Source organism: Apaloderma vittatum, unplaced genomic scaffold, assembly GCF_000703405.1.
Source record: "Apaloderma vittatum isolate BGI_N311 unplaced genomic scaffold, ASM70340v1 scaffold24007, whole genome shotgun sequence".
In the NCBI taxonomy this organism is placed as follows: Eukaryota; Metazoa; Chordata; class Aves; order Trogoniformes; family Trogonidae; genus Apaloderma; species Apaloderma vittatum.
The window spans coordinates 3,696-18,021 of record NW_009726123.1 but is presented as its reverse complement, the minus strand read 5'-3'; the positions used below and the strand labels follow the sequence as shown (position 1 = coordinate 18,021).

At 40.0% G+C, this 14,326-nt stretch overlaps 1 protein-coding gene across 1 annotated transcript in view; it reads right to left on the bottom strand.

Moving 5' to 3' along the window:
• MFSD2B (major facilitator superfamily domain containing 2B) overlaps nucleotides 1–13,469 on the bottom strand; it is a gene marked incomplete at its 5' end in the record, with an annotated part of 32,600 nt that extends 19,131 nt beyond the window's left edge. The window contains 4 exon segments of the mRNA XM_009873172.1: nucleotides 3,631–3,709; nucleotides 5,354–5,477; nucleotides 8,957–9,081; nucleotides 13,353–13,469. Coding sequence (XP_009871474.1) covers nucleotides 3,631–3,709; nucleotides 5,354–5,477; nucleotides 8,957–9,081; nucleotides 13,353–13,469 — 445 coding nt within the window.
• Between the last annotated feature and the right edge of the window lie 857 nt (nucleotides 13,470–14,326).

The following is a 14,326-nucleotide window of genomic DNA, read 5'->3' as shown; positions in this document are numbered from 1 at the left end:
CCGGGCCAGCCTGTTCCAGTGCTTGACAACTCCTTCAGTGAAGAAATTTTTCCTAATATCCAATCTGAACCTACCCTTGTGCAACTTGAGGCCATTTCCTCTTGTCCTATTGCTTGTTACTTGGGAGAAGAGTCCAACCCCCACCTTGCTACAACCTCCTTTCAGGTAGTTGTAAAGAGCAGTAAGGTCTCCCCTCAGCCTCCTTTTCTCCAGGCTGAACAACCTCAGTTCTCTCAGCCACTCCTCATAAGACTTGTGCTCGAGGCCCTTCACCAGCTTCGTTGCCCTTCTTTGGACGCTCTCCAGCACCTCAGTGTCTTTCTTGTAGCGAGAGGCCCAAAACTGAACACAGGATTTGAAGTGTGGCTTCACCAGTGCTATGTACAGGGGACAATCACTGCCCTGGTCCTGCTGGCCACACTATTTCTGATACAAGCCAGGATGCCATTGGCCTTCTTGGCCACCTGGGCACACTGCTGGCTCAGCTTCAGCCGGCTGTTGACAAACACCCCCAGGTCCTTTTCTGCTGGGCAGCTTTCCAGACACTCTTCTCCAAGCCTGTAGCGTTGCAGGAGGTTGTTGTGACCCAAGTGCAGGAGCTGGTACTTAGTCTTGTTGAACCTCATGTAACTGGTCTCAGTCTGTCGATCCAGCCTGTGCAGATCCCTCTGCAGAACCTTTTTACCTTCAAGCAGATCAACACTCCTGCCCAACTCAAGTGTCATCTGCAAACCTACTGAGGGTGCACTTGACCCCCTCATCCAGATCACTGATAAAGATACCAGATCATTGATAAAGATATTAAGCAGAACTGGTCCTGATGCTGAGCCCTGGAAAACACCATCAAAGATCTTAACATGGGCACCCGGATCATGCTTCACATACTCAAAATCAGTCAACAAGGCGGCTAGTTGTTACAGCTCCACTGCAGGCAAGTGGTGAGTAATTGGAGTTCTAGGCCCTTCTCACCCTGAGGGATTTAAAGCTGACCACTCCTGTTTCCCCACAATATGGCCATAACCAGCATCCCCATGGCAGGGAGATAAACTGAATTCCTGCCCTAGATCCAGGGACACATTTTGCATAAAGATACATAAGGCTGAATACATGAACAGATTAGGAACAGGGACCAAAACTCCCAGTTTATCAGGGAATGATCTTGTCAAGATACATCAGGCTTTTTTCTACTTATTCTCTCTCAGTGGCTCCAGAGATCCAATGTTCCCTTCTCAGAAGCACCTTGGGGAATTTTGAAGGGCTGCTTCCAAGTGGGTTGTGTCCTTGTGGTTATCATACATTCCCTGGGAAGTAACAGGCACTTCAAAAGCTCTCAGGTTCAGGTTTATTTAAGTTCTCTGCTCAGTAACAGCCTTCCTAGGTGACCTTTGACACATGCCATCTGTGTATCCCTCTAGAGGAATAAAACCACTTTTCTACCTAACAGAACAACAATGCCCACAGACTGTGAGGTGTTCAGTCAGTGCAGTAACGAGGGCTAGAGTAGCTATGGAAGATCCAGTAAGGAAAAGGAAAGAGGCTCCCTAGGAGACCTGGATTGCGTTAGCCATTGCTAGTACGTTCCCAGACAATGCTTCTGAATGGAAAATGTGAGGCTTCACGTAACATTAATTTAAACCAGGAGTAAGTAAAAAAACAAAAACAAACCCAACAAAACCCTAAAAAACTCCTTCCCCCACTTCACATCCAATCTTACTAACAATTTTCAGTCCATACACAAAAATGTTGGCAAATGGTGAAAATACTAACCTCAGCTTGATCTGAAGAGTTTGGACACAAACTAGTCTCAGCTGGGCCTTGCAGAGCTTTCAAACGTTGACTACTCAGTGCAAAGGCAATGCACCTGAGCCACACCTTTTATTCTAAACAACACCTTCACATTTGTAACTTTATCTAGGCCTTTACATCTGCATTTTACCAAGCACTTGCATAAAAAAGAACTTAGAAGCATCATTAGAGGCAGAAATACAACTATTATGAAACCTTATTTTCTAAGTAGCAAGAGCTGAGAAACAGGTGTATTAAAAATACCTTATGTGCTCTGAATTTATAATGTATCACTTTTCCTATCAGCCAAGAAACCTGATCTTTCATAAAGCAGATCATACCTTGAATTAGGTTACATTTTGCCCAGAACGTAAGTAAGATTTACGTTAAAGTAACTCTGGAATCCAGTATTTCTACCATACATTCATAGTAAGGAGCAGAACAAAATTTATTATAAACAGTTATGCTTGTCTCCAGTAGAGGATAATGGATCTTCTGATCTGAACCTTTTCTAAAAGCACACTTCACATTATACAGCTGTTTTTCTTTAAAGAGTTGAAAATATGCCTGAACAACTGCCTGCATCCAACAAGAAGAATTCTGTATGAAACCCAGAGAAGTAAAAGTGTTTAAGTAAAACATTTGTTTAAAAAAAAAAATTTAAAAGATCTCACACAATCATAACCATTACAAGAAAACTTGGCTCCAGAAAAAACATGATTTCAAAATACACAAAAATATCAACATTTGAAAAGGCAAAACTGTGGTTCACCCCACCACCCTGACTTGCCTCAGGTGAACATCTGTACACTCAAAAGCCAAACCCCTTCTGCACAATCAAACGGCACTATAAATGTGTAACACCGCTCGGCCATCTATAAGCACAGATGTCACACGTCCTGCATGGGACTAACAGACAGAAAACATATTTATTCGGATCCCAGGCTCTGAAGACACAAAACCAGACAATAGAAAACACTAGGTACATGGATTTAGTTAGAATTTAGGCCAGATGACTCAGAATGCAGTCAGTGCCAAAGGATATAACACAACTGGAATCTCCCGCTGTTTAGTCCCGTCCTATGACTGCTAGCCCAGAGTTTCTCTTGAGATAGTTGATGATAATGCAAATTACAACTGTTCCATGTGGCAGGAAAGGGGTTGGGTTGCTCAGGGGACACTGTATCTAGAATTTCTGACATAATTCTTTTAGCATTTCTGGCCATTTCATTGTGCTTCTCTGGTCTAGTTTTCAATACACTCAAGTAAGTATGTTGAGGGATAGAAAAACTAATGGAAGAGAAAAGGGCTCTTGCCAGGAAGAGAAAATAGATGCAAGAAAAATTTACAAGTTATTCTGGAAATTTTTTTTAGAGAAAATAGGCTTGGGATTTGAATTTACAACACACAACACAAAAACCTAGGAAAATCTGAACTAAAAAAAAAAATTAAGAAAATACTCAAAATTACTTTCAGTCTTTCTTGAATTCAGTCTTAAAGAATGTCAGCACTTTATCTTTTTGCCTACAAATCACCTTTAAATGAAATCCTTACTCCCTACCCTGGCTTGGGGAAGAGTAATTTTTATTGTTTTGTATGACCAGCAGTAAACCAAAAAGAATTTATAGCTAATCAGACAATTTAAGACTATAAAACATTAATGCATCCTATTTAGTTAGAGAAATGGAAGCATTTGCAAGACAAAATATTTTTCATCAGATATTAAAAATCTCATATTAAAGACCAGTTTAGGGACACAAACCATTAGGAACTTCCTATAGATAAAGAATTATTTTAAATAAAACTCAGCCCTAATCCTCATGAGAAAGCCCAGATCACACTCACGGTATGCTGTTGCAGAATCTCTCTCCTTCTGGTCTGTGCTGAGAAACATGGTGAGGGCAGAGTATGGTACTTGGAATAACTACGCAAAGAAAGAACATAACTTAATCAATGTCAGGATAAATGCGATACTCCTTTGCTATCCAGGAAAATGGTTTAATGTGACCTTGGAATTCACTTATTTAGAATACTGTATTTTTAGCTGTTTTTCCCTTTCTTATTAGTAAAACATATAAAAGGAGAAAAGTATCTTTTGTATATCCAAATAACAAATTACCAATAGGATTTACCTTGATGCTGTGCTCCTTCAGCTGCCTCGGGAAAGTGTCTTTCATAGTTATGCTATAAAGCACCCAGTTTTCTTTGCACAAGCATATTATCATGTTTCTAGCTTGAGCTAACTAACGGGAAGCAAAGCCATAAGAAGACAATACATTTTCCTACTTTATCCATAGAATCACAGAATGTCAGGGGTTCGAAGGGACCTCAAAAGATCATCCAGTCCAGCCCCCCTGCCAGAGCAGGATCACCTACAGTAGGTCACACAGGAACACATCCAGGCAGGTTTTGAATGTCTCCAAAGAAGAAGACTCCACAACCTCCCTGGCAACCTGTGCCAGGGCTCTGGCACCCTCATAGGGAAAAAATATTTTTGTGGAACCTCCTGTGTTCCAGCTTGTACCCATTGCCCCTTGTCCTGTCATTGGACATCACTGAAGAGTCTGGCTCCATCCTCCTGACACTCCCCTCTGATGTATTTATAAACATTTGTGAGATCATCCCTCAGCCTCCTCCAAGCTAAAGAGACTCAGCACCTTCAGCCTTTCAGAAGACTGCATAAATCCCAAAATATTTAAAATATCTGTCTCACTGTGTAATTCTAGGAGAAAACTTTGTGAAAATTTCTTTGTTTTCAGCACCATTTTGCCACACACTCCTTAATTTGAGTTAAGAATAGGTAGAAACACCCACATCCATGCACTGACAAAAGGGAAAATGAGAAGTGGGGTTTTTGATTGTTTTTACAGCAGTGTATCTGGCATGCAATTGATACCTTGCTGTAAAATCTTGGTGGAAACAACGCACTGATAATATTGATTGCAATGCTGGGAGAATTATTTTAAGCCACTATGAACATCTTCTGGACTGTATTTCTATAGAGGAAACGAAGGACCTAGGGAAACGGCAATATAGAATTCCCAGGTCCAACAGATCTGTAAGCAGGAGAAAAGCCAAAGGCAAACAAGGAATACAAACACTTTAAATGTTTGGGAACCACTTTTTCAAAACATGATCCAGTAACATTCAACCAGCCAGGCTACACCCTGCCAAACTGAGATGCAGTTGTCTTCCAGTTCTTGTGTGCTGTGTGATACTGCTTTACACGGAAGATACTTTGTTTCACCTTGGCATTGACTAGAAGGGAAATCAGGGTGATGCAACCCCTACATGTACAGTTTGGAACATGTCAGAGAAGTTCTTCGGGATCCACTAAACTGATGGCTTGCACATCCTGGGCTGTATTAAAAAATTCACATGCTCAAACTTGTCTATCCAGACATAAATACCATAATGACTATTATCAGCACTGTTCCAGCTCTGGTTCCCTGACTATTCATCGCCTCCTAGCTTGAGGCAAAACACCCGGAACTAGAGCCACTGAATGCATTAACACAGAAAACAAGCAAGTTATTGCTGAGAATATCATGACCTGTATTCTACTTACTGTGGTCAGTGCTTGGAAAAGGCAGTAGAAAGTCAGGTACCAGGCAACTCTTCCCGATACAAAAGGAGGTAGGTACCACATAAAAAAATAGGACACTACTGTGAAGGGTGTACAGGCCAGCATCCTGCAAAGGAGAGTAACACATCAATAATCTCGGCATAATGATAGCAAAGCACATTAAATTTTCCTGCTAATAATCAATATCATGCTATTTATTTTACTAACTACAATAATGCCATGTTTTTAATTATTAAATGTTAGCGTGCATTAAACACTTATTAATATAAACCATATACAAGTACTTCCATAAAATGGAAAAAACCCACAGCAGATATGAAGGAAATGAGCTATTCTCAAGTTAATATCTCACTCAGAACAGACACAATTTCCTTGTACGTGTACTGTAACTGCATACCTACACTGCCATTCCTCAGTACACAGCTCAGACTACACATTTATTAGAAAGTACTACTGAAAGCTAAGCTCTATTGTCATATCTCCTTATACTTCAGCAGTTTTTATCCGATCCACTTTTTACCAAGGATTCTACCTTCCAGTTTTAACGCCATCAGTTTTCTCCTCAACCTAGCCTCCTCACTGCTCTTCAAGCAAGTGCAAATATGTTAATACAGTTCAAAATGCTGAAAACAGCACAAAAGATAACGGACAGCCCACTGAAAAAGTTCCTGCAGTCTGTATCTACCTGGCTATGTGATAATTTGTTCCATTTAACTCAACAGCAAAACTCCTAATCACTTCAAACACAACGGACCATCTTCTGGTGAGGAAGGTGGTTTCAAAAAAAAGAACCACAGACACTTAAATTCCAGACATCGCTATTAACCAGTAATTAATTACATTAGTCTAAAAATTATTTCAGGCAAATGACACTTGTCAAACTCCACGATATGGAAGAAGTGGTCAGATGTTATTATTTCCTAAAACTCGGAGCTGCAGCAGCACCAGGGCTCTCCTGTATTCTTGTAAATCAGACATTAAACAATGTAATTAGATGACCAAGATCCCAACAAAAAATATCCAAACATGTCAAAGAGAAAACAGATTAATCCCTTCACAACAGCACTACTGACATTGGGGGTCAGCTGATTATTTTGCAATCGTGAACTGAAAAACAGGAATACAAAAGAGTAATGTGCCTAAATAGTTTAGTAAAACAATGGCTTTCCCACACTGCTCTTTGGGATGGACAGCATCACCGGGAGCTGACCATTTGCAAGGAAAGTGCCAGGTTCTGGTATTCTCTGTCCCTCCACTCCCCAGGCCACAGTTCACCCACGGCTGGTCAGCAATGGAAAACACAAATAAGGGTAAAAATCCCAACACATCTCAGGGAATCTACTTCCCACTCCAAAAACGTAAGCTCTTTCAGACTGGTGTCTAGATCAACTATTGACTATTTTCATAGTCATTTTTTTCATGCAATTTTTCAGCAAAAACCCTCTCAGTATTCTTACCCCCTTCCATCCTCTTTCCACGTTCTCCTTTCCTCATTAACGTTGGTGAGATTTCAGAGCCTTGCTGAAGTTGCTGAATACCTGATTGTCCACTATGATCTCCTTTGACAAAACACTTGACCAGGTTTGTGTATTTCAAGTGGACGTCTGCTTATGTCTTTTAAAGGCATTACATAAAGGAGAGGAACAGAGACTGATGATTTCTTTTATTGAGTACATCACTGAGACATAGTTAAACGTTCACCTTCTTTACTAATGTTCTTGCTTTGCTGGCAAGCTTTTCTGACTGAGCCAATTCCATTGCTTCACTCTAAATACTTAAGAAGTCAGAATAACTTCAAAATACTAAAGTATTCTGAAGCTAAAGGAAGACCCATTTTTTGTTTTGTATAAATATAGTCTGACTTCCAAAGTGAAGGAACAAAATTTCCACAAAAATAATTACCAATACCAAAAAAGCAGACAAAATGCTTCTGGAAAGAAAACAGCTGTTTGATGAACACATATGAAAGGCCAGGTTAGATAAGCATGCTTCCTGTAAGAAGTGCAAGTTGGACAGGAGTTGGTTTACAGTGTAAAGGGCTGATAAGTTCATGCTTGTGCTAGGATGGGAATTATTCTAACTTCGATTTAACACTAACACTAAACACATATATTCGCAATATTTTCAGAATACTGAAAAAATAAGGGCGTCGGAACGCATCTAGTCACATTTGTATAAAAAAGCAATTTTTTTTTTTAATAGCTTGGTTACTTGGTTAATTCAGTGTTCATTAAAAAGCACTCCATTTGTCTGTCCACAAACCAAATCCTGAAAATAGAAACAGCAGCAAGATCCTCTTTTCCCATGGGGCTCTTGAAAAAAAGCTTAACTGCGACCTGAGGGCCCTGTTCCTGCTGGGACCAAGAGCAGCTGATCTCAGCCTTCTTCCAACAGGTACTTGCTTTCTATTCTTTTCCAAATACAAGCTGTCCACGGACAAGTTCCTGTAGCCCCAAAACCAAACGACAGTAGGAGAACCACCAGCTAAAAAACTGGGATTATGTCTTTGAAAATTCAACTTCTTTGCTTAGGATGTCACAACTGCTCTTGGATTTTTATTGTGAATCAAGTTTGGGGTTATATTAAAAACCAAATTCATAATTAGAAATATCTTACAATACATCCTTATAACGTATGAGACAGAGCAGTGATGAAAGGCTCCCTATTTCACAAACTACTCAGTCTCCCCTTGACTTCCAAAACATAAAAAAACCCAAACAAATAAGATGAACTTGGGTTCCTCTAACACAAAGCAATCCTTTCCAATCTTTTTCTTTCCAAACCTTTCAAATTTTTGACACCTGCCAATCTCCTTCATACATAAGTAACGTTCCTGTTTCTAACCCTTCCTTACAGCACACGGACAGATGTGCTAGCTCAAGTGCATACAAGGAAAAAGAATGTCACAGCGAAGCATCACACTGTCCCGTTAGAAATGCTGATCAAAATCTCACATCTCATTCATTATAAAAGTCATGGTGACTTTTTAATTAAGTATTTTGATTATGGAGATATAGGAGAAGCAAGACCAGAATGACTGCTTTGAGGAGGAATGTAACAGGGTGGCAGGGCAGTGTGGGTTGCTGAGCCCTTCAACACCACAGTGTCACATCCATTCCATATGTATGCACACACCCTTTACTGAATTGAAAAGCCTGGAGAATTAAACTTAACAGAGCTCCTGGAAGGCTGATGTGAAGGCACACTAGGACACCAGTAGAAACAAGTTCCAATTTCGTGGAGGAGTGAAGCCAAAATAAAGGGATTCAAACAAAAGTCAGTCACAGAGTCAAGAAAATTTTACATCTGAGTTTCCAGTTTTCTTAACAACGCCGTGTCTTGGTTTTATTTGTTTGTATCTCCAGGGGTAGAATATCTGTTCTTGTTTTCATTGATGAACAAGTTAGAGAAATAGACGTCATGACAATTTTTCTTTTTGATTTCGTATATGTAGAATGAATTCAATCACTGTTGTCTGGGAAACAGGCAGAGCAAAACAAGTCTAATTCCATGAGGTGATAGTATGATCACAACACATATATATATGAACACTGTGTATGTAACTACATGTACATTTATGCTTACCAAGGCATGAGCCGGCCAATTTTTGTCCAACTACTTTTGCTAATAAAAAAGCCAGCAACAGGATCAGTAACTGCACCTGAGGCTTTACCGATGAACAGCACCAGAGAGGCATGAAACGGAGTAATCTGAAAGTACAGGCAGAATACTGTAAACAAGAGCCATTGTTTCACAATACAATGAAACAGCATAAAGCAACTTTCCAGAAAAAAAGTCAGTGTTTTAAAGAATAATGATAGTTCATTTACGAAACATGTCTGCTGCTGTCATAGAAATTACCATTGGTTACCCACAGCAAACAAATAAGACATTGACACAGGCACCATGCAAGAAGGGATTAGAGGGGCAAAGTGCAAGGAAAGAAAGATTATGAGTGTGTTTCAAACTAGGAAAATAGGTCAGATAGTCAAATAATAGACCAAAGTCCTTGTTTTAATCACAAAACCTAACAGAGTCTCCTCTGTAATTATCCCCTCACTTTGTTCCCCACACAGTCCCATTTCCCCATATCTTTATCTTGACTCAATTAAAAAAAGAAAAAAGTAAAGGGAGCTGTTTACATGTGTTCGTGTTTTTTCATCTCCTGATATTAGCAACAAAGCTGCCAGCTGGTGGCATTTGGCTGTGGAAGGGTTTGTAGCACAGCAGACTTTACTCAGAACTGAACTGTGACAACTGAACTGCATAAGGCACATCTGTTCAAAAGCTGTCCAACAGATCTCACTTGAAAAATGTTCACAGGTTACAAAAGAATTAAATGGCCAAGTAGAAAAAACTTTGAAGTTAACCCACGAGGACCATACTTCAGTGCCTATATAGAAATACAGTTACAGGCAACACAGTTATTTTTCACATATATCTGTAGAGAGCTTAGGAATTCATATCACACAATGGTTAGAAGCGGTGGTTCTCTTCCAAGTGCCACTGAAACTACAGGCCTGAAAAAAATAAATCACTGAAATTTATATAAACATCAACCTTGCTCAAATCAGTTATGGAGGGAGACTGCTGAAACAGCCTATGCAGCTTAAACAGAGACAGCAGACATAAACCATTCATCTGTATGCTTCTCCATGCTATCAGCTGGAAGCCTAACATGTAGCAGATATACCACCAAGCTGGAGGTAGTATCCACTGCTTTTCTGCAGAGCTTGTTGCCTCTCAGGAAGCATCACAAGGCTTCCAGCTGGTCAGCAGATCCCCTGCCCATGGAATTTGCTGGAGGTATTCCCTCAGAGGTGAAAGAAGGAAGCAATAATCTCTGCACATCCTGGATGAACTTTGTAAAAGACAGATGCTATGCACTTCATTTTTGTAATCACACAGAATCACACAGAATCATTATGGTTGGAAAGCACCTCCAGGGTCATCAAGTCCAACCTTTTTCCCAGCATTTCCCTAACCACTACACCACATCCTCAAGCGCCACATCTGTTTGTTCTTTAAACACCTCCAGGGATGGCGACTCCAAGACCTCCCTGGGCAGCCTGTTCCAGTGCCTAACTACCCTCTCAGTGAAGAATTTCTTCCTAATATGTAATCTAAACCTCCCCTGGCACAACTTGAGGCCATTCCCCCTCGTCCTATCATTACTAATTAGAGAGAAGAGACCAACACCAGCCTCGCTACAACCTCCTTTTAGGTAGTTGGAGAGGGCCATAAGGTCTCCTCTCAGTCTCCTCTTCTCTAGACTAAACAAATCCAGTTCCCTTAGTCACTCTTCATACAATTTTAGCCCAAATTAGGTGAAATTGCAGGGGTAGCCAATCTTCCTTATACCACCTGCTCCAGGACACATACTCTGCTCTAGAAAGCTTATGAAGAGGGAAGGACTGGGAACAGTAATGCCCAGCAGGCAGTGGCAGTGGTTTTCCAAGCATCCTCCTGCTGCATTGTAAGATGAGGCTGTGTCCCACAGGAGTTTGCTCATGTTCACCTCACTCATGTTTGCTGCCTTGCACCCTCCCACAGCCAGGGTGGCAAGCAGCCCACCAACCGTGAGGCAGACTTGCCAAGGTGGTTGCGCTGAAACTGCTCAGAAGTCACTTCTGCTTCCGAAGAGACAGGTCAGCAAAAACGAGAAGAAAACAGCAGTCAGAAAGATGCAGAGGTTGAAATATTGCAGTTGTGAGGGACACAGGTACAGAAAACTTCATACTAGGTGGGTTCTGTGTTGGTATTTTGCTCAGATAATTTAATAGGCAGAAAGGAAGTGGCTATTAGATAAACAGAGGCAGAAGAAAGTCGAGGAAAATTAAAATCTCTTATGTTAGGAGTGGAGTCTGTGTAGTCACCTCGTCTTTATGGTTGGTATGGGTTTATACATCCCTTGGATGTATTTTCTTATCCCCTATATCTGGACAGTGTTTGTCAGCATCAATGCCAGAAACTTCTCAGTGTTAATAAAACACAAGACAAAATATGCTAAATTCACTCATCTCCAAAGGAATAAAGACCAGGATCCTATTATCAGAGGTTTTGGTGTTATCTGTTAATTTGACTCAAGGATCCTGCGTGGTTTGGAGTTACATTTGTGTGTCTGTAGTTTATACAGGTAAATTAGGTGGAACATGGAACTCAAATGGAAAAACTGTAAGCTACAGGAAGTGAATACAAATGTAATTTTCCAAGAAAGGATCAAGATTATATATGAAAGATTACACCTAGTGGGTTGCACAATCTCTCAAAGAGCTAAAACTGTTCTGTCCCCTAAGTGGGCAGGAATTAAATCCAGGTAGTGACTCTAAAATAACATGCTTTCCTCCGAAAATGTGTGGGGAAAACCCACAGGATTTCAGAGCTGTTTATTAGGCCTTGAAATGAATTCTGTTTCTGAAGGATTACTTCAGAGAACAAACTAAACCATCAAGGAACAAATAATTAAGCCCCTTAATGAAGTACTAAGTGTATCATTACAAGCAAAATTACTGGGTTTCAGTAGGAGATCATAAACAAAATAATTATTATGTCATTTATTTAGGTAGTGTCCAAAGATGCAAGAGGGGACCCCAGCTTTCTGGACATCGTACACAAACACATAAAGAAATAAACAGTTCCTTGCTTCAAGTGTTTTCAATTTCTGTGATAAGCAGAGTGGAGAAAATGCCACATTTATAAGGACGCTGGTAAAACTGTATTAGTGTCTTTCTCGTTCAGTTCATTCTTCATCATCTCCAATGGCTTGTATTACCATCCCTGATCTAAGTGTGAAATAGCAGCAGTCAGAGCTGCATCCACCTCCTGCTGCATGTCCAAGCTACCCGTTCCACCTCCAACTCCTCAGACTCCAAATCATCCACTTTACAACTGGCCCCGTTTCTAGATCTTGTGACTTTGATCTCGGTTTTACATGCCACTCGTACCGTGTCTCCAATTTTATCAGCTAAGTCACACCTCAGCTTCTGATACCAGACTTCTATACGAAAACCATAAACTCAATCTTTTGGACACCTTCACTGCCCAAGTCCCGGTATCCCACCTTTCCACATCTTAAACAGCAGAGGAATAACAATACCTGATCCAAAGCCTCCTGTTCTTTCCAGCAAATGAAAACAGTCACCAGTGCTGAAAGTCACTCATGGAGTTTCAGCAACATCTGTCCTCAGAGTCCCTGCAATTTGGCCCCATCTTTCTAAAATCCTTTTTTCTATCCTGTAATACTTTATCTGTCCCACCTACTTATCACACAGTCATACAAGACAATCCAAAACAATAAAAAATGCTTATGGATTATTTTCTTTGTTTCTCTGCTGTCCTGAAATCTAGCTGGAGCAGCTGAAAGTCAGATGAACGGGATGACTCCTATTGCTTTGTTTTATCAGGTCTGCTTCTGCACCAGAAAGCCACAGAGTGGAAGCAAAGAACCTTCAGGAAGGATAATTCAGTTTTCTTTGCAAAGAAATTATCATAGACAAACCAAATAAAATTTTACCTGAAATTACGTTGACTACTGGATGCAACTGCAGTGATTTTTAACTAAATCAAATGAACAAAACTTCACAGTCTCAACATGGTGCTATCAATGTTTCAGGTGTCTCATACCTTACACTTTCTGACTCTTGACACAGAGAACAAAGCAGTTCTCTGTGTCAAGAGACTTGACTTCTTGTGTCTGCAAGTGTATGAACTCCACAGTGCCTAAAACTCTATTAATGATACCAAACTAAAAGCAAACAATAGCCACTCCAAGACACAAAGGAAACTAGTAAAAAAAAGGAAAAAAAAATATTTCTGGACAACTTTATGTAGTTTCCAGTATGTTGAACAGCTAGAGGCAATGCTAAAAAGACAATTTAAAAGCTTTATTAGCTAAATCACCTTTTATCATTCCAGGGACATTGTTGACAACATCAGAGTTTAGGTAAGTCTACAATCTGTAAAAGTTTCTTGTGCTACTTACATGGGCTATATCGAGCAGGTAGATCTGAAAGAAGAAAGCAGCAGCGCTGCCTGCCACTTGATTGGGAGCACCTCCTATTGCGTAGCATAATTTGCCACAAATCGAGAGCCTGTAATCCTGTTCAAGACAAAGCAGAACAAATGATGAGAAAAACAAGGTACACACATTAAAAGCTACAGAAGTCATAAGGCTAAAATTTAACTTTAACACCAAATTCTGGTTTTTGCTTCACAGATATCCCACTAATAAATCATACGCTCTCTACTCCTGCTATAAACAGGCATTTGGATGCTCATTGCTTTGATTTCTAACAGTTTTGTTCCTTAATTCAGACCCTAAAAACAGATCACAGTGTTTCTACAAGGGAATCTAGGCTCACCTGCCTGCTTCTTGCAAGCTATTAGAAAGGAGTAAGTTTATAAACAAGCAAGAAGCAAATACACTATTTTCTGAGCTTAGTTTTGTTTTTTGAATGTTTAATTCAAATTTTTTTAAGGTGGAATTCTTTTTTTACTTTCTTAGAAAAATAATTTCTTGTATTAATCTTTCAGGCCATAATAATTCACATTTACTTTTACACCATAGCAATTAAACATTCATAGAAGAAAGTTCCACAGTCAAATGCAGACCAAACAGATCCCAAAGACTTGTGCTCTGTTCCTTCCTTTCCTCAGTTGCAAAATACCAGTGTGACGCTGGTGAAGTCACTTTGCTTTGTAAATCTTCCTTTTGACTTGACTTTTCTGTTATCTTTTGTGAAAGCTGGCATAATAGGGAAAGTGATTTGGGGGTCCAAGTCCTCTTCAGGAAGGACTCTAAGTCGTTCTAGGTGTGTAAAAAATTTTGCAAAACTGTGCTCTCGTTTGCCTTTTGATGTTTGAAAGGTACCATAAGCATCCAAGAATATTCTCTAAGTGAATTGCCAAATAAGAGTAAGATAAATAAGGTTTTGTAACAGTAATTAAAAGACAAAA